Source organism: Peromyscus eremicus, chromosome 3 (genome assembly GCF_949786415.1).
Source record: "Peromyscus eremicus chromosome 3, PerEre_H2_v1, whole genome shotgun sequence".
NCBI lineage: Eukaryota > Metazoa > Chordata > Mammalia > Rodentia > Cricetidae > Peromyscus > Peromyscus eremicus.
This window is the reverse complement of record NC_081418.1, coordinates 69857218-69882742: the sequence shown is the minus strand read 5'-3', so window position 1 is coordinate 69882742 and position 25525 is coordinate 69857218. Positions and strand designations below refer to the sequence as shown.

Below are 25525 nucleotides of genomic sequence, written 5' to 3'. Positions count from 1 at the left end.
GTCCTCAGCAGATGGCACATCCCTAGACTCTCAGAAGCACAGCCAGTATTCATCCCATGGAGCTGCTAGCTTTGAAACTTCAGCTCTTTGGAGAGGTCCCCTGGTCCTTTGGTTCTTTTTGGAAAGGACATTTCATTGTGCTCATTTTCCAGAAAAGTTATGAAAATGTTGTAGTTCTCTCCTTCCTAAAAAGTACGTGGGCTGCACATCCAAAGGCAGTCAGGACCGTGTTAGCTTTTCTATGTGAAGTCAGCATTTCCACAGGTAGGAGCGACAGCTTGCTACAAAGGGGCCAGTGAGGCCCAACCCTTCCCACTGCCCTTGAATCAGAGTCCACCTGTCTTCCAAGTGAGCTAGCAGTGTGCTACAGGTTGGAAAGGCACCTTCCCTAAGTGGCTGTTCTAGCCAACACATGCTTGGGCTTTTAAAAGCTAAGTGGCCCCAGGATAGGGCTTAATGTACTGTGTTTAAAAGTTCATCTAGCCAGGAAATTGTAAATATAAAGTTACATTTCCCTGTCACTTATCATTCTACAGCTCATTAAATGTCCCCTAATTGCATCTTCAGAATTCAGGGTCTTAACGTTTCTCAGTTTCGCCATCAGACTGAGACCTTAACACCCGGGTCACTGGTGTTTGATTTGGTTCTTGAGGCTATCGAAAGAGCTTCCCTTAGGCCTGAGGAGGCCCTGATTAATGAATGTGACTTAGAAGTTGAAAGGGTAAATCTTTCTAGTTTAGCTTGTTTTAGCACCCATTTTAATTGTATTTCCTTAAGAACATCTTCTAGTGACATGTTAATGATACTAGGGGCCAGAAGTCTGGGTCTGGTAAATGACAGCGTGCCAAGAAAACACACTCACATTTGAAGGAGTCCAGTTCTTCAATTGTTGGTTGGATCCAAGCGTCCCTTGAGCCACAGGGGAAAAGCAGACTTTGTTGACCTTAAACTTAATGGGACCCTCTTCTTCCATGCTCTTTGAAGACAATGAAGTCAGTGACAGTATTGTTCCCTGAGACACCACAGGGAGGAGAAAGTGATTATCAGTGAACAGTAATGGAGGAGAAGGATGCTCATCCGGGGTCATTCATTTTCTTGTCATTGTAGTCCAGCCTACTACAGACAATCAATTGTTTCTTAGAGTCACATAGAAATAGTGTGGGCATAGACACTTCTTCTTGCTGACTCCTTGTGAAGTCAGTCTACCTGTGTCGGTCTCAATCCAAGGAAAGAACGGAATTACCTGTATGAGGTGTGTCTCCAGGCACTGCAGCTGGGTTTTTTGTTTGTTTGTCTGGTTTTTTTTTTTTATCATTAGACATTTCAATAAATAAAAGGAAGAGAATGTCCACAAATTGTGAAATAGAATTTGATTTCACCTGATTGTAGGTAGCATCTTTGCATGTTCGTTCTCTAAATTTCAGTTGCAGGAAATGTTCAAACTGCAGGCCAGTGTGCATTCCCCCTCTTATCTCTATTCTACAGGGCATCTACCTGTGAATTATTTTGTTAAGTTGCTTTGCTTGGCAAGCACTGTCATTTTGTCAGGGATTTACTTTGTTATTTGAACACATTTCATGCTAGAAACATTAAAAAGTATGTTGTTGTTTAGGGCAACAAGAAAAGTAGGATTTAATCTGCAACCATCCAAATGTGGCAGAGGGAGGGTAGTTTGGAAAGAAAGACAATGAGCAGCAGTGACATTTGTTAGGTGGAGCCGGAGAAATGGCGACCGGTAAACTGAGAGTTAGTCCTTTAAATCCAGTTACTGGAAAGGCAGCTGCTAAAACCAGGCAATTCTGTCAGTTGACTTTGCAAAGATGATGTAGGAGTGGTCAGAGCCTATGCAAAAAGATGATGCAGATGTTGAATGACTGGACCACTGGATTCAGTAGATTTCAAAACAGTGTCTAATACCACCCACTGGGATGGGGGGAGGATGCAGCAACACATCATTTTTTAAAAACGTAAGCAATAAACTTTACTCGTATTTAATGTTTAGATTGGGCCTGGGGTGATGCTATGGTCTGTATCACTTGTCAGTCTATAGTCAGGATGCAAAACTAGTGCTTGTGTTTCGTTGCATTCTCTGGTCATCACCGTCATCATCATCATCATCACTACCACCTCTATCATCGTTCAAACTAATTTCTACTTAGTCTGACTCTCAGCCCAATGCTCCTTCCATGGCTATTTCCCATTCTTCTGAGAATCTATAGCCTAATTCAGCGGCAGCTGGCTCTGGTCTGTACATGGGGAGAGAAAACAGGATTCCCATACTTCCCAGTGCCCAAGGAAGAAGCCACAACAGCAACCTGTAGGGCTCTTTCTAGAAGATTTTTATTGAAGGATTTGCCCAGCCTACACTGTGGGAGTTTTTCAACCTCACCCTTGCGGGGGGACCATCTGTTACTAAATATGGCTGCTATTGTTACTGTAAACAAGCCTTGTCATAGGGGGACAGCCAAGGAAACCCAGGGCAGGCTTCTTATGTGACATGTGACTGAGTGAAAGCTGAACCCTGGGGAGGTGCCCCTGACTTCCCGGCCCGATTTTTCTGCTCCATACCCCAATGGGCTCTTATCACACTGTTGCTCCATTTGTCTCCATGGCCTCCGGCCAGCCTATGTATTTGTTACAGTGATTTGTGCCATCTTTTTAGCCTGTTTGACATTTTCTAGAAAGAATGAGGAGAGGGCTGCTTTATTCTCCAAATGAGGGAGCTGCACTTCCAGAAGAAAGTAAGCCATCCCAAACCTAATTGCAAGCTAATGGAGCGGCCTTGATGAATAGAGCCATTGAGACTTGTATCTGACTGACACCAGGTTTTCCGGTGGAGATAAAAACTTTCTCCGTGATAAGGAAAAGTCAGCTACTTGATTTCTTTTGTGAAGTTAGCATGGCTCCCTTCACTTTGCTGCCCTCCTGGGTGGGCTCTAGGGGCTCCTCTCTACAGATAGGAATCGGACTCCTGGAAGAGGCTCCCCTGGCTCGTTGGAGGAATGCCTGCTTGCTCTCCACACCCTTGTAAGAGAAGGACAAAGTAATCTCTATTCATGGAGAACTAGACGCCTCTCAAACTGAAACGCAAATGTGTTACGGGAGAAGAGAATGCCAGTGGGCCAGCCAGAGTCCATGGTGGTCTGCAACCGCTCTCGGAACACTGCATGCTGCACCCCCCGCCCCCCACCCGGGCACTCTTCCTGCTACTTTTGAGAGCTTCAGTGTTCCTATTAATGTCTTTTGCAGGCTGCTTAGGATGTCTTCCACAGCAAAGCCATGCTGCAGTCCTCTGGCATCTGGAGCAACTCTGGATGGGAAATGGGCCTTCCTTCCCAAAGCTGCACTGTGGTACTGCTTCTCTTGCCATTCCGGGGAAGCCTCTCCATGTCTAGCAATGCTATTGCTTTGGAATCTGAGAACAGTGGTAATGATAGGGAATCGGGGAAGTCAATAGTGTGCAGTGTGTGTGTGCACATGCATTCTTTGTTGGCAGACACGATTGGGAGTATCTGCTGTGCCCCTCAAGTGTCATGTCTCCTGTTGCCTTAATCTAGCTTGATGACACTGCAGACTGCAGCCAGGATTGGCTGACCTTGAAGCTTCTTGGGTCATCGGGCCGCAACAGCAGAGGAATCAGTTCTTTCCAGCACAAACTTAACGCAAAGCATACAAGAGCCTTATAACTGAAATAGAATGCTAGCCACACACATTAAAATTTTCTAGAGGTACATTAAAAATATGAGTGGCAATGAAATCAATTTTGATAATATACTGGCCCTATAAAATGTTGCATATAATTATGTATATATAATATATATACATATATATATATAAATGTTAGTATATCAGTTGCAGTAAATACTAAGAAACCATTGAGGTATTTTGCATTGGTTACTTTGTGCAAATAGTTCAAAGTTCTGGGTGTATGTTGGACTTAAAGAGTTTGGACTGGCCACACTTTAAGCACTCACTAACCAGCCTATTAACAGCACAGATTGGTACTAGATTTAACTACCTAGAAATTTGAGCATTTTTTTTCTTTGCAGGGTTGTTTCTGGTTGGTTAGTTTGTGTGCAAATGTATACACATTAATTAAATACATCTAATAATGTGGAAAGGAATTGGCTCCCCGCCCCCTTTTCAGAAAGCTAATGATATTTACAAGCCTATTGTAGCCTTTGGGGTTGTCCCTTGAACATGACCTTGAGGTTTCCCTTTGGTAGGAAGACATCCCCTCTTCTGGGAGGATTTGTGTGGGAGAGTGGGGAGGCTTGCTCCTGGGGTGTGTCCAGTTCATTCAAATGCATTTATTGGTAACAGTTAGTGAACATTCTTGAGAAGTGATCAAGAACGAAAGAGACTGATCCCTAGAGAGGACCACCAGGACTTGCACATTCAAACTTAGCAGAACATTAATCTGGGTTGTTACGGGATGTCTTTTGCATTGTGTTGTTCCAAGGTAGTTGGTGTTTTCTGTAAGACCCCTGTGTGGGAACACTGGCTTTCTGGATGCTTTTCAAGTTGGCTTTGCTTCTTGCTCCCTTCTACAAGCAGCTCAGTTATTTAGCGTGACGTTGTGAGCAGAAGCGATCATTTTTTGGCTGAAAGGCCCTGTTTGTGCAAGTGCTGGACGTTCACTCAAGTCTGTTGCCCTACTTTCACTCTTCTCCATCCTTCTTGACCAAACCAGCCAATGGCGGACTGGCAGGCACACGTGATAGTTATTCCTAGCTCACTTCCCTGCCTCCTGGTCTTCCCTTTGCCTACACTTGGAAGCAAATCTCTCATTGTAGGAATGACCTGGTTGCAGGTTCGACTACTGTTTCACTCAACAGATACACTATTTTTCTGCCTTAGTCCTTTCCAAGTAATCCCGGGGACTCAGACTTCCTGTGTAATGTACTCCAGAGTCCCTGCAAAACTGAGAAAGGAGAAGAGCCGAGATTGTGAAGCATGACCACGGGAACCAGATCTTTGTCCATGGAAGGGCGATAGCTTCGCCTCCAGTCAGAACAGTTCCTAAATGTCCTACTCCTTGGTTGAATTCAAGTTTTTCTTTTCTTTTAAGTGTTTGGGAAGCCTTTGGGAATTATCCTTTGTTGAGCTGGATATTAGTGCAATTAATTCTCTCTGTTCAGAGGCAAGGCACCAGTGGGTCCTGCTAACTGCTTCAAGCAGAAAGAGCTCCCAGAACCTTGGAGACTGCAACAGAAGAATGATAAGGAAAACAGCCAACAAAGGAAGCGTGGAAGGTTTCATTGCAGGGGTTTTGATGATTTACCATCTGTAGGGAAAGTTTCTTTAAAAAAAAATTTTTTTTTTTGATTACTGAAAAGGAGAACATTCAAAAGTAAGACAGATAGAGGCCCACTGGGAATGCTGTGTAGCCTGGAACAGCTCAGGCTTCTGTTCAATCATTTCCCCAAACAGGAAACCACAAAATGTTAGAGATTAAGGTCACTAGATCATTGGGGAAAGAGCATAAGTTTGTCTGCAAGGCATTATGATGTATTGTGAGTGGGCCAAAATGCAGGCATAAATCTTTCACTGAAAAATGCAACAACAAAATTCTACCCTTCACACAAAAGCCCAGTTGGCTTTTCCATTGTACCAAGAGCCCCAAGCTGCCCCCAGCAGCATTTCTGTAATTTTCCTAGTGAGGGGACACACAACTGGAACATAGGGAGAGAAGAAGCCTTGTGCTGTCTGTGGGCAAGGTATGTGTTTTGCTTTGCCTTTGCACACTTACAAATCAAACAGGTAAAGTTTAGGTCAGTAAGTGGGCCACATGCCCTTGGTTTTCTACCTTACCCTTTTACATTGGTGGCAGTGAAAATACAACAGCATGAACCTTCGTACACAATTCCGTCTCAAGCCCCTTCTAAGTTATGGAGGCTAGGTTTAAAGCACACGTCTCCTTTTCACTTCAGTTGTTTTGTGGCATCCCTAATTTATTTGAGGCAAAGTCTAGGTTGAGAGAGCATGGAACCTCTCTGGATGGACCTGAGATCTGCAGGGTGTGTCTGGGGGTATCTGGTTATGACCTTGAGACTGAGGTCATCTTATACCATCATCTGACTCTGCTCCTTAGAGACGAAGAGAGCTTTCTTGCTTGGAGAGTTACTCCCCGGGTGAATTGCTGATTAATGTACTTTGAGAATCTGCCATGTTTATGGTTTGAATTGTTAACATGACCAGCATTTCAGAAAGGCCAGGGTGAAGCTGACTTCTGTTGGCCCCTCTTCTGAGGAAAACATCAAAAATGAAAGAGCAAGTGTGCCTTTCCTCTCCTGATTGTTCACTGTTTTGCAAAGTTTGGAAAAGTCAGCTGCGTCAGGGTCACCCCTTTTCAGATCTGTTCCCAGGTGCTTGGCCCCTCAGCTACCCGTATACATATTTGTCTGTTGGACAAACATGGGATGACTGAGCAATCAAACCATAAACATCACATCACCTAGCTAAGTAAGAATGCTGTCAGCGCCAGCTCAGACAAAAGGCCACTTTCCTTCCAGCCAGATGGAGGTGACACTCAGCTGCCCACAGGTCCAGGAACGGGAAGAAATAAAGAAGCAATGTTGGAATGAGAACTATTGAGGGTTGTTTTTTTTTTTTTAACCCCAGACAGAGACATGGGTACAAGAAAATAAGTTTTTTTCTGTTCCTAAAAATAAAATGACAATAACAGCGCTAATGTTGACTATAAGAGACAAGTGCCCTAACTTCTATGTGTGAGGACACTAGGGAAGGCTAGAGCCACGTGGGTGGGAAGCCGCTGCCCAGTGTCAGCTCACCATGGCCAAGGGGAAGTGAGAGTGCAGCTTGGCCAGGTTCCACTGTTGTAGTTTGGACTCCTGCTACATATTTGATAGATTGGGAGATTTGAAAACAATAGGGCTTTGTTTTACTGTTTTGGAGGCTGCAAGGCTGAGATCAAGTGCCAGAGTGGTTGGCTGCAGCAGCCAAGGTCCTCTTAGGAGTGTAACCTTCTGATTTCTGGTATCATCACATGTTAAAAAAAAAAAATCTCTCCAGGTTCCCTTCTATTGCGAAGGGGCCCACCTTCATGACCTGTCACACCCAAAGTCTCCTTCTTCTGACTGTATGGCATTGTGGATTAGAGTTTGGCGGGGTGTATTCAATTTGAAATGTCCCTGGCACATTCATGCCTCTCATTCCACAGCTGGTGGCACTAATTTGGGGGACTGTGGAGCCTTTAGGAAGTGGGGCCTGGCTGGCAGAAGTAAGTCACTGGGATGGGTCTCTGAAGGTATATTGGTGTGTCCTCTGCCTCCTGGCAGGCTGTAATATGGTGGACATCCACCATGAATAATGCTGATGAATGCGGGTTTCAGGCAGCCAGTAGGGACCTTTGTACTGCAATAGAAATGCATATTTTAAGTTTGCCTTTGGACTTGATGAAGAGCAACAATGACATTGGTAGACCCCTGCTCTTTAGATCACAGGACACGTTCATATATGACTTGACCTTCCCCAAACTCTGAGCTATTGAGATTCCACTCTTCCAGGAGAATTTAGGGCTCAGAATGAGTTAGTGACGTATCAAAGTTCACTCAGGGAGCACAGGCCTGGTTGGGGAGGCCAGGGCTGGGGTTCATGACTTCTGTCTGCACGTTTCATGGGCCTTTACAAGCCTCTGCTGTTGGCTGTCAGATTGTGGTCCAGCATAGCTGTGTCAGATTCTAATTCTTGTGGCCTTAGTCACACATTTCATTTGGAAAATACCGAGCTGTTGTGAATTTTGCCTTAAAGGTGGCTGTGATAAGATTATTACCGGAAATGTTGATTGTTTTTCCATGCCTAGGATGCTGTGAGCACTGTGTGCATATATCACACGGTTCTGCCAATTCTTATATGCTTTTTAATCCCCATTTTATGGGTGAGGAGGTGTTGGTGGATGGATCTAGCAGCTTAGTCGAGGTAAATCTGCTATTTTGTTCAGAGCTGGGGTGCAAACCCGGGCAGAGTCTGTGGTGTTAACTAGAAGTAGGCATTCTTCAGTCCAAAGGCTTATGTTTACCTTGAGTTTGACTTGGTCTCTGCAAACAGTGACCTTTGACAGCAACACACTGTGGAAGAGGGTTATTAGAAGCACGGTTTGGGATTTAGTCCAACCTGAACTTTGTTCTCTGCACCCCACACAACCATGGGTCTGCTAGCATGCCTCTCTGTATCTCTGCCACCTTGCATTGAAAATGGAGTCCCTAACATCTGCCTTCTGGGCATTTTGTAAGATGCTTAGCATGTTTCCCACAACAGAACAACAGTGGGTTCTAGTATTATTCAAGACTTTTTGTGGTTGTTGTTGTTGTTATGCAGTACCATTGACCACACTTGCATGGCATTTAATGTTGGGAAATTCCTTGTGATCTTGAATTCCAGGCTTTTAAGTGCTTTTAGAGCAATAATTTAATAATTTATGGCTCTTTCAAGAAAACCTGAGGTGTTATGACCAATGTGCATAAAACAAGTATTGGAAGACTGGCTACCCTCTCAAGAGTTGGGGTATGTGAGTGCAGACTTACCCTGGCTGCATGTCCTCCTGCCGCAGATCTGTGTCTGAATCTCACATGGAAGTCCCAGAAGAGGTTTTGGACACTTACATAGGAGAGGGAGTTTGTATACTGTTTGGGTCCCCTGTGTCCCTTTTCCCACCTGCCAAATTGTAGGGGAAGAGCTTTGAGTCCCTTATCCTAATTCACATACCTGTTCTTCCTGCAGAAGCAGGAAACCAGGAGTGACAGTCTCTGAGGAGCTGTTTCCAATGAGTACTGGGTACCAAAAGTAGTAACCAAGAGAAAACAGAGTGGACCTGGTGAGACAAAACAGCACATGATTCCACATAGCATGACATAAAACCTTTGTGGAGTGGAATCTCCGCCCTCCAAGCATCAATACATTCTGTGGGAGTATGGAGTAGGGTAGCTACAGCAAGTGCACAGAGAGCCCCTTCCTCAGGCAGCTCATGGCATCCCACAGCAGACCCAGGAAGCCCATAGACACCTTCAGGGTGTAGGTAGAGGTAAGGACTTTTTAGTAGTCTAAGGACATGAAATAATAACAACAATTGACCAGTGGGATATATGAAATTGAAAAGCTTCTTCAGGTCGAAGGAAACCATTACAATGAAGAGACAGCCTACAAAATGAGAGACAATCATTGTCAGCCATACATCTGACAGAGGATTAATATTTATATCACATAAAGAATTCCAAAATGAAACAGAAAAAAGAATCCAATCAATGTACCATCAAAAGAATAGAACAATGCCCAACAGCAGTACACATGTCCAATAAGTCTATGAAAATGTTCAGTATCCATAGTCCTCAGGGCAACATAAACCAAAACACATGGAAAGGTAGACATTTGCAATTTCAGCGCTGGGGATGTGGAGACAGGAAGATTCTTGGGACCTGCTGGCTAGCTAACCTTGCTACTTGGCCAGTGAGAGGCTTTAATAACACACCAACAAAAACAAAAAAAAGGTGGACAGTGGCCGAAGACCAACACTCAGAATTGTCTTCTGTCCCCCACATGCATGTGTGTGCCTGAACACAAACATTCATAAACATGCACATGCACACACACATACATACACACACACACAGAGAAAACCAAAACCCAAACCAAATGAACTATGTGGAGATTCCATCTTCCCCCAGTCAGAATGGCTCTGGTAAAACAGAAAACTGAGAACAAACGCTGGTGTGTAAGGATTGGGTGGTGGTGTTAATGGAATTTTATATGTTGTTCTTGGGAGTGTCAGCTGCACACCCATTATGGACACCATTGTTGAGGTCCCCAAGAAAACTAAGAATAGAACTCTCATATGGCCCAGCTATTCCACACCTGGGTACATAGTCAGAGGACTCCAAAGTGAGCATGTCACAGAGGTGCTTGTCCATCCACGTTTATTGCAGCACTGTGTCCACAGCAGTGAAATTATGGGCTCTGCCTAGATGTCCATCAACACATGTGCAGATAAAACAAAAGTGGAATAGAATACATACACAATGGAATTTTATTAAGCCATAAAGGAGAACAAAAATTTTGGCATTTGCAGAAAAATGGATTGAATGCAAGATCACATTATAAGAAACTGTGCTCAGAAAAAAAAATCAGATGTTTTCTTTCATATGTAGATTGTAAGTTTACACACACACACACACACACACACACACACACACACACACAGAGCATGAAAGTCAGAAGGGGAGAGATGGACAAGAGAGTGATGTGAGGGTAAATTTGAACAGAGCACACTATATACTTGTACAGAAATGTCATATGAAACCTGAGATTTCTACAATAAATATATATGAAAAACAAAACTATAATAATAAAAAAAGGCCACCCCTATGGCAGGAATTAGACTCCGTCACCATCTGTGAATAGTGCCCCCTCCCATGCATTCTTGTCCATACAAAGAGAGAAGTGACTGAGAGATACACCTCAGCAGAGATAGACAAACTGCTCAAGGTTGCTTCTGGAGACAAGAACTAAGTTTCACACTTACCCACCTGCAGTTTCTAGGGGCTTCTGGTGACACTGACCACTTAGCCATGGGAATCAGGACTTTTCTGTTTTGTAGGGTCTAGGCTGCTTTCTGAAGGACCTGTAGGTAGGGATCTGAAAGTCTGGGATCCAGGAGTCACTCAGTACCTCCTGCACTCCTGACTTCCTTCACAACACAGTGGCCACATACCTAGCCCTGCCTCAGGAAGGTGGGCAAGAATAAAGCCACGTGTAGAGGAGTGCACTTCGGAATACAGACTAAAACACTTTGCCTGTGCAAAGTTTTTCCATTTATTCATGTGTTGATGCATGTGTGTATCTGTGTACGCATGGATGATTGTGCCACAGGACACACGTGGATGTAATGAGAGCTCTAAAATGAAGTCAGTTCTCTTCTTTCACATGTGGGTTCCAAGGGTTAAAGTCAAACCGGGTGGCAAGTCACTTTACCAACTGAGTCACCTCACTGGCCCACCCTCTCTGCTTTTTGTCAAAGATGAAAAGGCGATTGTCATCCTGATCTCCTGATCCCTTGCTCATAAACACTTCAGTTTGGGAATGAGGTTTTAAGATTGTCTAAGACCCCAAATGAAGCTGTTTCATCAAGTTGCTATGAGAAATGGGACTGGTCATATTGGAGGTTTGCAAGTGCTTTCCTTAGTCATATCCTTTGTTAAACTGAGGTACCTGCTTTGTCCCCGTTTATGTACAGTTTTTTATTATGACAGCACTGTAACCACGTGACCTAAAACACTCAACACCAATCAAGCTATGAAACACGCCGAGCATCCTTTGGCTGCCTTGAAACTGACAGCACATTTCCTCATTCTTGTCACAAGTTGAAAGCATGCATGTGTTTTTAAAAACACAGCAATTATAGAGTATAAACAAGTAGACTGCAATTTTTGATTGATTTTTTTTATACAATAAGCATTTTTTCATCTAAGTTTGCATGACTCTCCTACTTTACCACTGACAAGCCTGGTCCTGGGAAACTCTTCAGTCTAGGAGTTAGAGCCCTGCCTACCTATCTGGGAAAAGCCGGAGGATGTGTCCATGTGTACATCTTGCATTGTCTGCAGGAGTGTGGGTTCAGACTCAGCCCTGAGATCTCCGTGTCTCTCTAGATGTGAGTAAATGGTACATGCTCATGGCTTCCAGACTACACGTACCTGCGTTCTCAGCTCACGGGTGCTGCATCTGGGGCATTTTTGCCCATTCATTCAGTCTAGAGGTTGCCTGATAAAGACCAAGAAGCCACCCACCTTAACTCCAGGGTGTGACTGGTGTGAATGTGTGTTGAAAACCTGGAGAATCTGGAAAACCTTTGAGAAATGGCAGTAACACACAGTGTCTGCTGAAGAAGATGGAGCGTGCGGCTCACAGGCTTCCGTTATTCCTGACTTTGTGTTATTCCTGTTGGCGGATACCATTCACGTTCAGGGCAGATGTTTCCTGACTCAGTTCACTAACCTATATGCTGGTTGCCTCTAGAAACATCCTCATAGACGCATGTGGAAGTAGGCTTTAGCAAAAAGCCAAGTTGGCAACCATGATGGTCACAACCATTTATTTAATTTCTCTTTTGCTGCATTTGATTTGTGTGCCTTTTAGGAATTAAAGGTGTGTTCCTTGCTTTGAAAAGGAAGGCTATTCATTGCCCCCCAAAGTGAGTCTTCTGCATCACTTCACACACAAAATTGTGCATGTTGGTCCTCACTACCTTGTCCCAGAGTGTTGGTGTTCTCCTTTGTGAAGAGCTTGGAATGGTAAGGAAAGCAGCTCAGGGTGGGCTGTGTCTCAGTTCAGATCAGCAAACGCATGCTGCACTACTGTGCAGACAAGCCTGTAAGCTATGACTTTTGTTATTGTCCCTTAAGATTGGAAAGAGAAACAAGGGAACAACCTTACGTTGGCTTCTAAGGTACAGTGATGATAAAAAGGTAGCTTCCAGGGACCCATCTGGGAGAAGATGCTAGCTCATAGCATGGCCATGGACAGCCCAGATGAGCAGACAACCTGGCGAATTGCTAATTAATCAGCATCTTTTCATTGAACTCTGGGAGGAGAATTACTTTGTATGTGATTATCTTTGTTAATCAGCCCTAACGAGGCCTTCCTAGAATAGTGAAGCATTTGAGCCTTGTTCGCTGGTACCCATCACATGTAATTGTTTCCATACTTTTGGCTGAAACAGCTGTACAAGACTTTGCACAGACCATAAGTACTAGAAGCCTTTGAGGCAGTGTTTTGTATAAACAATGCAAATATTTTATTGCTCAGTTGAGTCAGATCTTTACAAATGGCCTTAAATCTATCAAGGACTTTTTCCTGTGGGTTCCTGTGTAGGGGAAGGGGCGGCGGTGGTGCCTGAGCAACATGAAAGGCTGAGTGGTGCTGTGGTGGAGGTCCAGGACTCTTTCATCTTAGCCAGAATCCTATCCCACCTCTGTTGGAGAGTTGGGAGCGTGTCAAGTCCTGGGCTTTTTAATTACATTTAAGCCTTTTAGGAAGCTGCGCCATGCAGAGCTGGAAACATATGCAGCAAACACTTGATATCCAATTTGAGGACCTGAACCAAAGGTCTCCACTCAGGCCAAGGCAGAGCCTGGGAGTAGGTCAAAGCTGGACAGAGCCTAGGAAAACCTCTCGATCGGGCAAAGTGGCAATGCTTTATGATCATCGGGACCTTGTTAGTACCATGTGAACAATGTCAGGAGATTGTCAAACAAAGAAGGGAGTCGCTCAGGTCTCCACCGTGGAAATTAATGAACCACATTATTTTCCAAACTTTTCCTTCCATATATGTGTGTTTGTATGTACGTTGAGTAAGGGGATTGTAATCTGGCTTCTGTTTGACTTTCAGCTTTCACACTTCAGTTCCATGATAAGCACTTCCCACCTCACTTCATGGCTCAACCAAATACTTACATGATTTGCACCATCCCATAGAATTCCTGTACCACTGCGCATTTAGCTCTGCACCAGTTACAAGATGTTGGGTTTTGTTAAGGTCTTGGTTATAATTAGACTCAAGGAGCATAGTTAAATGAATTTTTTTTTCTAGAGTGAATTTGACAAAATAGGGTTACTGGGAACGGAAAGTATCCATACTTCTGAACCCTTGACATGTAAACTATTGAATTGTGTGGGGAGAAGAAAAGCCACCCCAGCATTCTTTATGGTATCCATTCATATGGGAGGAAAAGGTGTGTTCTGGAATGGAAGGGCTCCCCTCACTGTGGATGAGTGGCCATCACAGTAAAGCAAAGAAGTCTTGGGAATGTAACGGGGTCGATGGATTTGAGAACTTCTGTCTGTCTTTCTATTTGAAGAAGCTGTAGTTGCTACAAATGACATAGGAGGCCCAAGCAATGTAAAATTCAAAGTATAGCATTCCTTGGTTCCATTAAAATATAACTTCCCTCTAGACAGTCAAGTGAGTTGTTCAAGCCTACATGGACACACACACACACACACACACACACACACACACACTGGGCTTTGACATTTGCTTAAACCTTTTAAGAAGGCTGCATTAGAAAGGCAGAAAGAGCATCCACAGTGAAATTTGATTTGAGGACTCAACCAAAGGGCTCCATTCCGGTCAAATTGGAGACTCAAGAGATCAACATTGTACAGAGTCCAGAAAAGCCTCTTTGCTTATCTTTGGGGACACAGTTGTCTGTTGACTATGATGAATTAAGTTTGGAAGGATGCATTGGCTAAGACAGGACCAGAGTTTCTTTCAGGTTGTTGGTGTGTGGGGTGACCTGGACGGAAGTGAGCCTCAGATCTGTGAGGCTGGCCTCTGGGGACACTGGCTCCCAAGCTCAGGTTCCCAAGTCTGACTCATGTTCACCCTCTGTTTCTGAGTTTGCTCCTTGTTTTTTTCCCTCTGAATTCCATACTTGCTGAGGGCTGGACTTCATTTCAGGTTCTGCTCTACAATGGCCAACTGGACATCATCGTGGCAGCAGCCCTGACAGAGCGCTCCTTGCTGGCCATGGATTGGAATGGATCGTGGAAATACAAAAAGGCCAAAAAAGTGGTTTGGAAGATCTTCAAATCTGATAATGACGTGGCTGGTTATGTGCGAAGTGTGGATAAATTCCACCAGGTATGCAGTTGGGGAGCAGGTTGTGGGAGTGAATTATTTGCTGTCTTTTTAAATTCTTTAAGACAGAGGCCTAGAATACAAAGCTTTTGCCTTCACTTTATACGTGCGCTCAACGGATGTTACATCTGTGTTAAGCTCGGTCTTAAGTGTACACAAAAATTCGTTACAGTTTTATTGAGCTGAGGCATTCATAATTTCTATTATATTTTATCCCCTTTGGCCAGTATATTATTTTAAAGTGCATTGATTAATTTTCAATCATTTCGACTCTTCCATTCTTGTATTTATTATAAACTAAAGGGAATATACTCTATTGTAGCTTTGTGGTTTAAAAGCCCACATATCTTTATAATTTCAACCATTTGAAATTTACTTTCTGGCCCTCGAAGTGGTTATTTTTGGCAAACATTCCCTGTATACTTTTAAAGCGATTTCATTTTTCAGTTGCTAGTTGTAATGCTTTTTATGTCAATCAAAGTCTTTTAAAAAACATTTTTACACTTATTATTTTGAGAATTTACATCACTTCCACTCACCCTTCCCACATGCTCCCTGTGTTCCCAAACTCTCTCTCAAATTTACAACTTCTTCTTTAATTATTATTGGTATATATGCACACACATGCATAAGTATAAACAAATATAGTCTGCTGAGTCCATTTAGTATTGCTTATGTTTATATATTTAAGACTGACCACATGGGACTGGATAACCTAATGGAGGGCTCATCCCTGGAGAAGACTCATTCACCCTCTCTTATCAGCCATTAATTGGCTATAGCTCTTCACCAGGATTGGGGCCTTATGAGATGTCCTCCATCTGTGTTGGAATGTCAACTAGTGTTGACATTGTGTGAGTCTTGTTTAGGTGACCATATTGTTAATGTCATGGGCGTTAGTCTCTGTCTTCTATAGCAGACACTATCCGGAAGTAGATGTCCTGGTCCTCTGGCTCTTCCAATCTTTCCAGGCCCTCTTCTACAGTGTTCCCTGAGCTTTGGGTGTTGGGCTTTTGTTGTCAATGGGCACCCTACAGTCAGTTGTTCTCTGCATTTGATCAGCTATAGATTTCTGTGATGTCTCTGTCTCCCTCCTCCAACTACCCTTCTGTGTCCCATAGCTGACAAGAGAGATCTCTTAAAATCTCCCACTATGGGCTGGGCGGTGGTGGCGCACGCCTTTAATCCCAGCACTCGGGAGGCAGAACCAGGCGGATCTCTGTGAGTTCGAGGCCAGCCTGGGCTACCAAGTGAGTCCCAGGAAAGGCGCAAAGCTACACAGAGAAACCCTGCCTTGAAAAACCAAAAAAAAAAAAAAAAATCTCCTACTATGATTGAAGACTGTTCTATTTTTCCTTTTACATTGTGCTGCTAACTGCATACAGCCATAGAATCTCTGTTACACATTCCTGGCACTAAATCTTCCTTTCCTGTGAACTTTGTCCTCTTTGTTTGTAGTAATGCTTCTCATCTTAAAGTCAACTTGAGTGATAGCAGTGTAACTACACGAAGTTTCTTTTGAAAGTGTGCATGTGGGATACCTTTTTTTTTTTTCAGCATTTCCCTGTCATTTTACGGCATCCTATTTAAGACATGTTTCTTTTACACAGTATAATGTGTTTTATTTTTTGTGGATCCTAACAATATTTTAAATTTGAAATCATACATTTGCATTTAAAGTAATTACTGATTTTTTTTTATAGGATCTACTGTCTTGTTTTATGGTTTTTATTTGTTCCCTTTGGGTCTATATTTCTGTTTCTTTTAGTTTTAACTCCTTAGAGTTTTATGTCATTTTGTTATTTCCATCAATAGATCTATGAGCTATTATTCTTTTGAAATTGCTTTATCATAGTACCAGCACAATATGGATGCTAGGCTTATTTAATGCTAATATAAATTAAAATTTTACTATTTTCCAGACAAATGTGAGAACCTCATAATATTTTATGCATTACCTATGCTCCTGTTTTTTGCTATTAAAAAACAATTCTATATCTGGTTTAAACAGGCATTATTTACAGCATTTGATCTAACCAGTACTCACTGAGAATTCACCACACATTTAACCTATCAGCTGCCATCATGTTCCGTGCATTGTCCCCTCACAAAAACTCTTAAGCATTTATTTTAGAAATGTGTGTTGACATCATGTTCTCTATTTTTGTCTTTAAGTGTTGTTCTCTCAGCTTTGATCGGGAAGGCCATGTCCCATGCAATGGGAGGCTGTCATGGATTGGGCTGGTCATATCCCATGCAATGGGAGGCTTTCACTGACTGTGATGGTCATGCCCCATGCAATGGGAGGCTTTCATTGATTGTGATGGTCATGTCCCATGTAATAGGAGGCTGCCATAGATTGTGATGGCCATGTCCCATGCAATGGGAGGCTTTCATTGATTGTGATGGTCATGTCCCATGCAATAGGAGGCTGGCTTTGATTGAGAAAGACTGAAAGCTATGTCTCATGAAATGGAATAATTTAATTGTTTTCCCTGAGCTCCTGAAGGCTGTGACTTCTGTCCTGTCCTGAACCCTTGTGATGAGGAGTCAGATATTAGCTTTTTTGATGCCACTTTGAAGGTGATTTGTGTTTTGTTCTGCATAATGCCTTTCAAGATGATCTCTGTCTTGTTTTCCAGCAATTCTACTGCTTGAACCCAAAAGGTATTAATATGGGTGTCCTTGTTGTTGTTGTCATTGAATGGTTTATTTTTTTCTGACTTGATAAAAACTGTCCCTATCAGAATGGCCTGTAAGCAAGCCTGTAGGGCATTTCTTTCTATCTATCTATCTATCTATCTATCTATCTATCTATCTATCTATCATCTATCTATCTACCTATCTATCTTTCTATCTACCTTCCTACCTACCTATCCATTTGGTTAATGATTGAAATGCAAGTGTCCAGCCCACTGTGGTGGTGCTACCTCTGGGCATAAGAAAGGAAACTGGGAAGCAAGCAGCACTCCTCCATGGCTTCCATCTCACTTCCTGCCTCCAGGTTCCTGCCTTGAGTTAGTTCCTGTCCTGGCTTCCTGCAGTGATCCACAGTTACCAAAAAGTGTAAGCTGAAGTGAACACTTTCCTCTCCATGTTGCTTTCGGCCATGGTCCTTCTCACACCAGCAGAAAGCTAACTAGGACACTGGGTATGCATCCTGCCTGGGTTTCTGAAGCATGCAGAAACTATAATTTGAGGGGTTTGTTGTTCATGTTGTTATATTTATAAAATTCTCAGCCTCTGTTTCTTAACGGGATGGTCATGTGCCATTGTCTCTTTTTTCTCCTTCTAAGACTGTCTTTAGGTGTTGGGTGTTCACCTTGCTAAGACCCTGGGTTTGGTTCCTACAACTAGAAAGAGAGAAAGAAAATCACAAAAAGATCTCCAAAATACCACCCCCCCAAAACCCAGAAATGAAGACCATGTCCCACACTTCTGTACATACATGCACAAGCACACACATTCAATTACTCTAACCCTACACTATGTGAATGCATTGTGGAAATAGGACCTACAGGTTATAATTAAGGTCAAATGAATATAGCAGGTAGTGCTGTTCTTTAATGTCTGTCTTGCCCTCATAAGAAGAGACACCAGAGGTGTGCTCCATGGCACAGGTAGATGGCCACTAACTGCAAGACCAGAGAGTATCAGCTCCAGAAGTGGAATTAGTGCCTGGATCATCAGCTTCCCAGGCATGCCTTCTGTGGTTCCTGCCAGGAACCTTTGAGACGATTCAGCTATGTTAATACACATATAGCACTACTGACTCACAACAAATGTTGCTGTTTCTGCTTTTATTGCTATTACCTGGATTGCTTATAAGAATGCATACAGCAAATGGAAAATTATAAACAATGAAATTTATGATCTAAGAAAGTATTTTTCATTCAAAACCAACCCATAAGGGAAAGCTAGGTATTAATATTTGGGCCAGAGAGGCAAATATGCACAGTGAGCTGTGAAGGGCAGATAGATGGTACCTCCGTCACCCACCATGTTCCTCTTAGTGATGCGATCTCAGAAACACACACAGGTCTCCCCAGTCACCTGTCGCTGCATGCCCACCATCAGCCTTGTGAATTGCTCCAGTACCTGAGACAGCACACACATGTCCTTCTTGCATCTTGCACAAAACTACCAACTTAGGAAGCCAGATGGATGTTCAGGGCAGTGTGTATCACAGAGGCAGAAAGAAAAAGGAATTAACCACCAGCCAGAAACCTGTAGCTAGTATCACACTAAGCCATCTGATTCTTCCTGTGAAGGCAAGAACATGGAAAGACAAAAGAATCAGGAGGCCCACCTATGTTAGCTATAGAGAGGGGTTGCTTCACAGATGGGAACCTGAATTCTGCATATGCAATTTGAGCATGCTGGGAGGACACCTCCTTCCCCTCAGTGCCTTGGAACTACCTGGTGGTTATGGAGATAAGGGACTGGTGGAGAGTAAGGAGGTCCTAGGTGAACAAAGGTATTCTCTGTGAGGCTCAGCTCTGGGAGTACAGTCCAAGCACCCGATGATGAAGAAAACTGACCCCAGCCGTGGACTTCAGACACACAAGACAGAGTATGTGCATTCATCTGCCAGGGACAGGCCACAGTCTCTGCAGAACACCATGGCTCTTAATTAAAAAAACAAAAACAAAAACAAAAACAAAGGAGACTTGTCTCCATATGAGTACCCAAAATGCTCACTTAAAGGGGTGACAGTTCTCCTATTGGGGCCAGGGGCTGAGAAGGAGGCTTACCCCAGCTTCTCCATGTCCCATATTACCAGGAAACTGTGCTACTGCACCTCCAGCAAGGCTTCAGAAGACAGGGAGAGCGCTTCTCTGTCCCCCTGTGGGTTCTGCTCAGAGCAGACAAGTCTTTGATGTTTGTGGCATGGCAAACAGCAGGCCCAGTTAGTCATTCAGCTTGGGGCAACAGAGTTTCTGAGCCTCAGTTTGTCTGGAAAATGCAGGCTCTGGAGTAAATAGTCTCTAATACGGCCTCTAAGGAAAACGTGAACTATCTATTTTTCATGAATGTCCCACGGTGTCCCACAATTAGTAAGAAACGTAGGAGCCTGGGGAGATGTCTCAGTGGGTAAAAGCATTTGCCTCTCAATCCTGACAACATGAGTTTAAACCATGGACCCCACATACAAAGTCAGATGCGGGAGTGTACATCTGGAATAACGGCACTCCTCCTGGGAGATGGGAGGCAGACAGCACAGTCTCAGGCCAGCCAGCCTGGGGTGCACAGTAGGACAGCACAAAGAGAGGTGATACCTCAACAAGGTAGAAGAACTGACACCCAGAAGCTGTCCTGGGACCTTTTCGTATGCTCCCGCAATCAAACATGCACATACATGTGTGCATGCCTGTGCACACAGTGAAAATAAATATAAGAAATGTGGAATGGGAGAGTGGCCTTCAGCAAGTGTTGCAATTTTCTCTACATTGACACATACATGTCTGTGCACATTCTATCTGTCTATCTATCTATCTATCTATCTATCTATCTATCTATCTATCTATCTATCTCCACATGGAAGAAAGAAGTTGGAAGTCAAGATGAAGGTGAAGAAAGACACACAGGGAGGAAGGGGAGGAGGGAGGGAAATACACTATGTATAATGTATAATCCACAGAATAGGGGTCCACCAAGATCACGGCAGCCTCTATGATGATGTTACCCTGGGCTCTTCCTAATGTTATTTCTAGATCACAGAGCTCTAGTCCCTTTTCATTGGCTGTTCTTAAATGTGGCCAGGTCAATGCCACCCAGCTGCTGCAGCATTTGAGATCTCTCTGGTCCTTTTCCAAATGTGAAAGTTGGTGATGTGCATTGGTTTCCACACCTCGGCCACGTGCGGGCCATTTTGTACTGACATCATCGAATCTTCACGCCAGCTAAAGGATGCTTTGTTGGTCTTTGTTTGTTTCAGTGCTGGGCCTTACATTCACTAGGCAAGTGCTATACCTCTAAACTACATCCTTGGCCCCTTTTCATTTTTATTTTGAGACAGGATCTCACTACATTGCTGAGGCTGGCCTTGAACTTGTGATCCTCCTGCCTCAGTTTCCTGGGTAGTGAGGATCACAGGCCTACACTACTAGGCCTGGCCCCAAGGATTTTTTTCCCCACAAGGATGTTTTGACTCCTCATTGAGAAATGTATCAAACTTTATCAAGATTCTAGCCACACTGATGAACTGCTTGAGGAACATGTTTCTATTTTAAACTTCATTAAGCTAAATGTCTTGAAGAAAATAATTTAATCATTTCCATTTTGTATCTTTACTGAAAATATTTATTGACACTAATTATTCTCCATGTAAACATTGAAATAAGAGCTTAGATTACCTGTCTATTTTCATTCTTTATTAGATTTTACTGAGTGAGAATTCTGTTAACATAAGTTTTGTAAAATTAATAAATCAAATTCACCTGATTGCAGCTGGTCATAGGTATTGTATTTTACATTTTCAGTATCAGTATCCATCCACACATATTCAGGACTCATAGGATGGGTTATCTCAGTCTAGGTAGCATTTTACAACTGGAACATAGAACTCAACATCCCAGAAGCTACATCATTTCTGTATTGGTTACTTTTCAATTGCTGTGATAAAACACCACAATTAAGGTGTCTTATAGAAGTAAGAGTTAATTTGGTCTAGGTTTCCAGAAGGGTAAGAGTTCATTATGGCAGGGAGGCATGGAAGCCAACAGCCAGTTGTCACAGGGAATTTTGTCTATGTTGTGGTCCAATGTGCAGTAGAATCAGGGGTTGATTTGAGAGGTGGGGTTCACATTCAACTGGTCAGAATGGATCATGGAGTTCCCTGGTGGATTTGGGAAAGAGAGGCCCCGGGGAAGAAGAGGCTGGGCCAGAAGGTTTCCCAGGCTTTTTGAGCTGAGCTAGGAAGCAAAGGATGGCAGTTTGTGTCACGGTCACTTGAGATTCTCTCGGATCTTATCTTTAATATTTGTCCCTGAGTTTTATTCTATAATGAACAGTAAAAGAAATTGCATTAGCCAGCATGATGGTGGGTAGCAGGTAGTTGAGAGTTTGCTCACATCCTCAAATGAAGTAAGAAGCAGAGAGACTGAACTGGAAATGGTACAAGGCTTTTAATGTCAAAACCTGTCCCCACTGGCATACTTCCTCCAGCAAGCCTGCACCACCTAAACCTCCTCAGATAGTGCCACCATCTGGGGACCAGATGCTCAAACACATGAGAGGCGTTCTCATTAAAACTACCACAGTCTCTTTCTCACTCATTATCCGCATTTCTTATCATTGCTGAAATGGGATTCCAAGAGACCTGGCTTCTTACATCATGTTTTCTTACCTCATGCCTGCTACTGTCAAGATAGTATCATAGTGTAATGGGTCCAGATATTGCTAGCAATCCACAGAGTCTCCTTAAAGAAAAAAGGAATTTATTAGAGAAAGAAAACCCACTATCCAGAACAGAGGAATTATTGCAGGGTCCTAGAAGGCTGAGGCACAGTCCCATGCTGTTCTTTTGCCGGGTCTGTCTCCAGCATCCAAAACCACAGGGAGAGAAGAACCATCTATGTGCATCCCACCTTAAGGGTCCTGAGTGACCATGCCCCAGGGGCATGTACTTCAAGGTCATTGACAGGTGTAACAGTTATCTGCTACCTCACTAGGGGAGGTGCTTCAAGGTCATAGCTAGAACAGCTACCTACTACATCTCCCTCTTTTGTCTAAATAAGAAAGTTCTAACCTAACACAAAACTATATACAATAGGAATGATCAGCAAATATTGTCCAGGAGAAATAAAAGGTAATGACCTAAACAAAATGGAACTATAACCAACAAGAACAACATCAAACAAGAGACACATACTAAAATCCAGAGATGTCCAGAACATAAGTAAATGGCCTGTTATAGAGATTATTCCAAAAGCTGTCCTATCCTGAAGAATCTAAATCTAATACTTAATATGTTCTAGCTAAGAAACGAGAAGGTTAGAACTGTAACTATTAGTCTTCAACCCCATCAAAGACCTGAGAAGGAATATAATAATACCTGAGGAAACAGGAGATGCATGCAATCAACTTTCAGAAATCTTACAAGAATAGACAAAGACAGCTGGCAGCCTGGACAGTCACCTAAATTTTCTCAGCATCATTGGGGCATCCAATATGGCTGCAGGCCTAGAGTATCGGACAGACCATTTTCAGAAGCAGGAATTTTGAAAGACCATCTTACTCTGTCTTGGCAGAGTTCAGTAGTCACTTTTCCTTGTGCCCTGCTTGGATGGAAAGGACAGCATTAGTACTGTCAGCAGTCAAGGCAAGAGCAGTTCTTTGCCCAGCAGGCCGTTTGTGCCAAGAAGACAAACTTCCAAACGGAAATGTCTTAGAAGCCCAGCATTCTCTCGGGGTCAGATCAGTGCTGCCAGGAGCAATTGTGTCTCACATCAACACAATTCTAAGTTATCAAAACATTTAAATGCCATATTCTCCAGGTCTATGAAGTGTTTGAAGATTACCTATCCATCTGACATATGTTTCTGTAAATCTGGACAACCTAACTAACATAACTAAGAAATGACAAGCATGAGTGACTATAAATCTGTAAGTCTTTTCTACCTAAATAACCTAAGGACTGAGGATTTATATAAACAAGGCAAACAGTCTGTGAACAGGTGTACAGTAAAAGGACAATGATCTCAAAATTGTGACAATACACAAAATATCTTAAACAGAGGTAGAAATGTATAGTGCAATATGACAACAATCCTTTAATATGTATCAATATACAAAATATCCTAAACAGAGGTAGAACAAATATTCAGTGTGATAAATATAATTTTTGCATTTGTATCAATATAAAAGATATTTCAAATAGGAGTAGGAATATATATATATATATATATATATATAATACAACAAATGTAGTTTTGTGTTTATATCAATATAGAGATTATCTTAAATAGGAATATAAAAATAATTTACATTTGCATCAATATACAAGAATCCATAATAGTACAAGTTATCTAAGGCTGATGTTTTACTAAATTAGTTTACTAGTATATATAATAATCCAGTGTTAAGAAGAGTTGTAACTAGGAACTTGTGATAGTAATAAAATAACAAATGCTGGAAGTGGCAGAGTAACCAGAGAGAATGTGGGTAGGGAGCTGGATAGGAGAGCTGAAGTGGGCAGAGCACATTGGTTCATGGTCTGGAGCTTGGAGGATAGCTGGGAAAGGACTAGAAGGGGGTCATGGGGACTTAGTGGTGGGTTCAAGGACATACGTTCTGTTTGCAGGGGATCACTGAAAGATTTTAAGGACATATTTACAGCTGCAAGCGACCTTTAACACAGCAGCAATAGGATGAATTTAGGCCGGGGAGGCCCTGGGAACAATGTCCTATTAGGAGCTTTACTGCGGGAACATGCTTTATCTCTTCCGTGAGATTGTCTGCTTGATGCTTGATTCTCAGCTCCAAGTAGAGATGGAGAAGTAACCTTTAATGACCAAGCTGTAAGGACAGATTCCCTGGAGAGATGTTTTTCACCATGTATTCATGTCACCTTAAAAGCCCATGATGTTTAGAGGAAGCATGCTGGTATCTCTGCCCGCTCAGCTATCCTAAGACCCTCCAACCCCTGCAGTACAGCCCTGGCCAAGCTTACGCCTGACTCCGGGGAATGTTTGCCTCACTGAGCATTCAGACATGTGGTCTTCCACAGTCTTGGGGGCTTCTCCAACATGCCCTGAGCTTTAGCAGAGAGAGAAGGAGCACAGGGACTCAGAGCTTGACTCTTCCAGAGAGGGGTCATGTTGGGGGTCATGTGGTTAGTGAGCACAAGGTAGACTGTGAAATTAGATTAACTGATTTGAATTCAGTTTGGCCACTTACTACCTGTTCTGCAAACTCAGAGTAAGAACAGTTACTCTGTAGGGATGTGGCAAGGACCAAGGGAGATGCCAAGGATGGTTGACAAGGTTCCTGCATTGGCAAAACCCCTTGGGCTGTAGCCTGCCATGTACACCTCTATCCTTGAGTCTGTGGAATTCTTGTTACTCTGTAATCTGTGGTAATATACTTACTAATTTGTAAATGGGGAAGCAGAAGCATCACCTGAGAAATGTGCTCAATCCTCTAAAGACTCTTCCTAGTAGGTAACGTTAGGTAGCACATCTAGATCTTCCTGCTATACCACAGTGCGCTTAAACGCTTTAGGGACAGTGAGGCAGAGTGGGATGGCATACTCTGGTCAGCAGGCTCGAGGCTACATGCCTGCCATGGGTGTGTACGCAGTGGTGGTGGCTATAGTACTTGGCAGTACATCCTGACCATACAGACGACTTTGTTCCCTAAAGGCAAAGTGCACTTCTTAAGAGGAGGAGGAGGCAGAAGGCAGAACATGCAGACAGAAAGTAATAGCTACCACAACTCTCCAGCTTCACTTCTTTAAAACTAACTTTAACTTTAGTTTCTTTTTGTGACCACACATAATTCAAAAAAGTAGGAGAGGATGGCCACTGAATGGTCTCTCAATGGAGAGGAAAGTCGGCTGAGGATGTGAATGTGTCCAAGGAGAGTCCACTCAGGGAAGAACAAAGCCCCATATCTGTATTTACCTGTTGAAAATTTATTGATTTCTTTTTTACAATTTTAAATAATGTGGGAGCTTGTTAGGGACAGTTGACTCCAGAAAGGTCTTCAGCAAGCCCTTGGTTGTGTTGACATAATAGGAAGCAAAGAGCAGTATATGCAACCTTAACATTTGACTAATTGAGAGAAGATGAGACATTCATTAAAAACATTGAACAAAGACAAACATTTAGACCAAATACACCTGTATCTACATCACCAAATATAGATTAA

General features: G+C 43.0%; 1 protein-coding gene across 3 annotated transcripts in view; it reads left to right on the top strand.

Annotated features, from left to right (window-relative positions):
* Cpvl (carboxypeptidase vitellogenic like) overlaps window positions 1-25525 on the top strand; it is a 109075-nt gene that overhangs the window by 65434 nt on the left and 18116 nt on the right. For all 3 annotated transcript variants that reach the window (XM_059257864.1, XM_059257865.1, XM_059257863.1), the window contains one exon: window positions 14474-14656. In XM_059257864.1, coding sequence (XP_059113847.1) covers window positions 14474-14656 — 183 coding nt within the window. The remainder of the gene's footprint in view (window positions 1-14473; window positions 14657-25525) is intronic.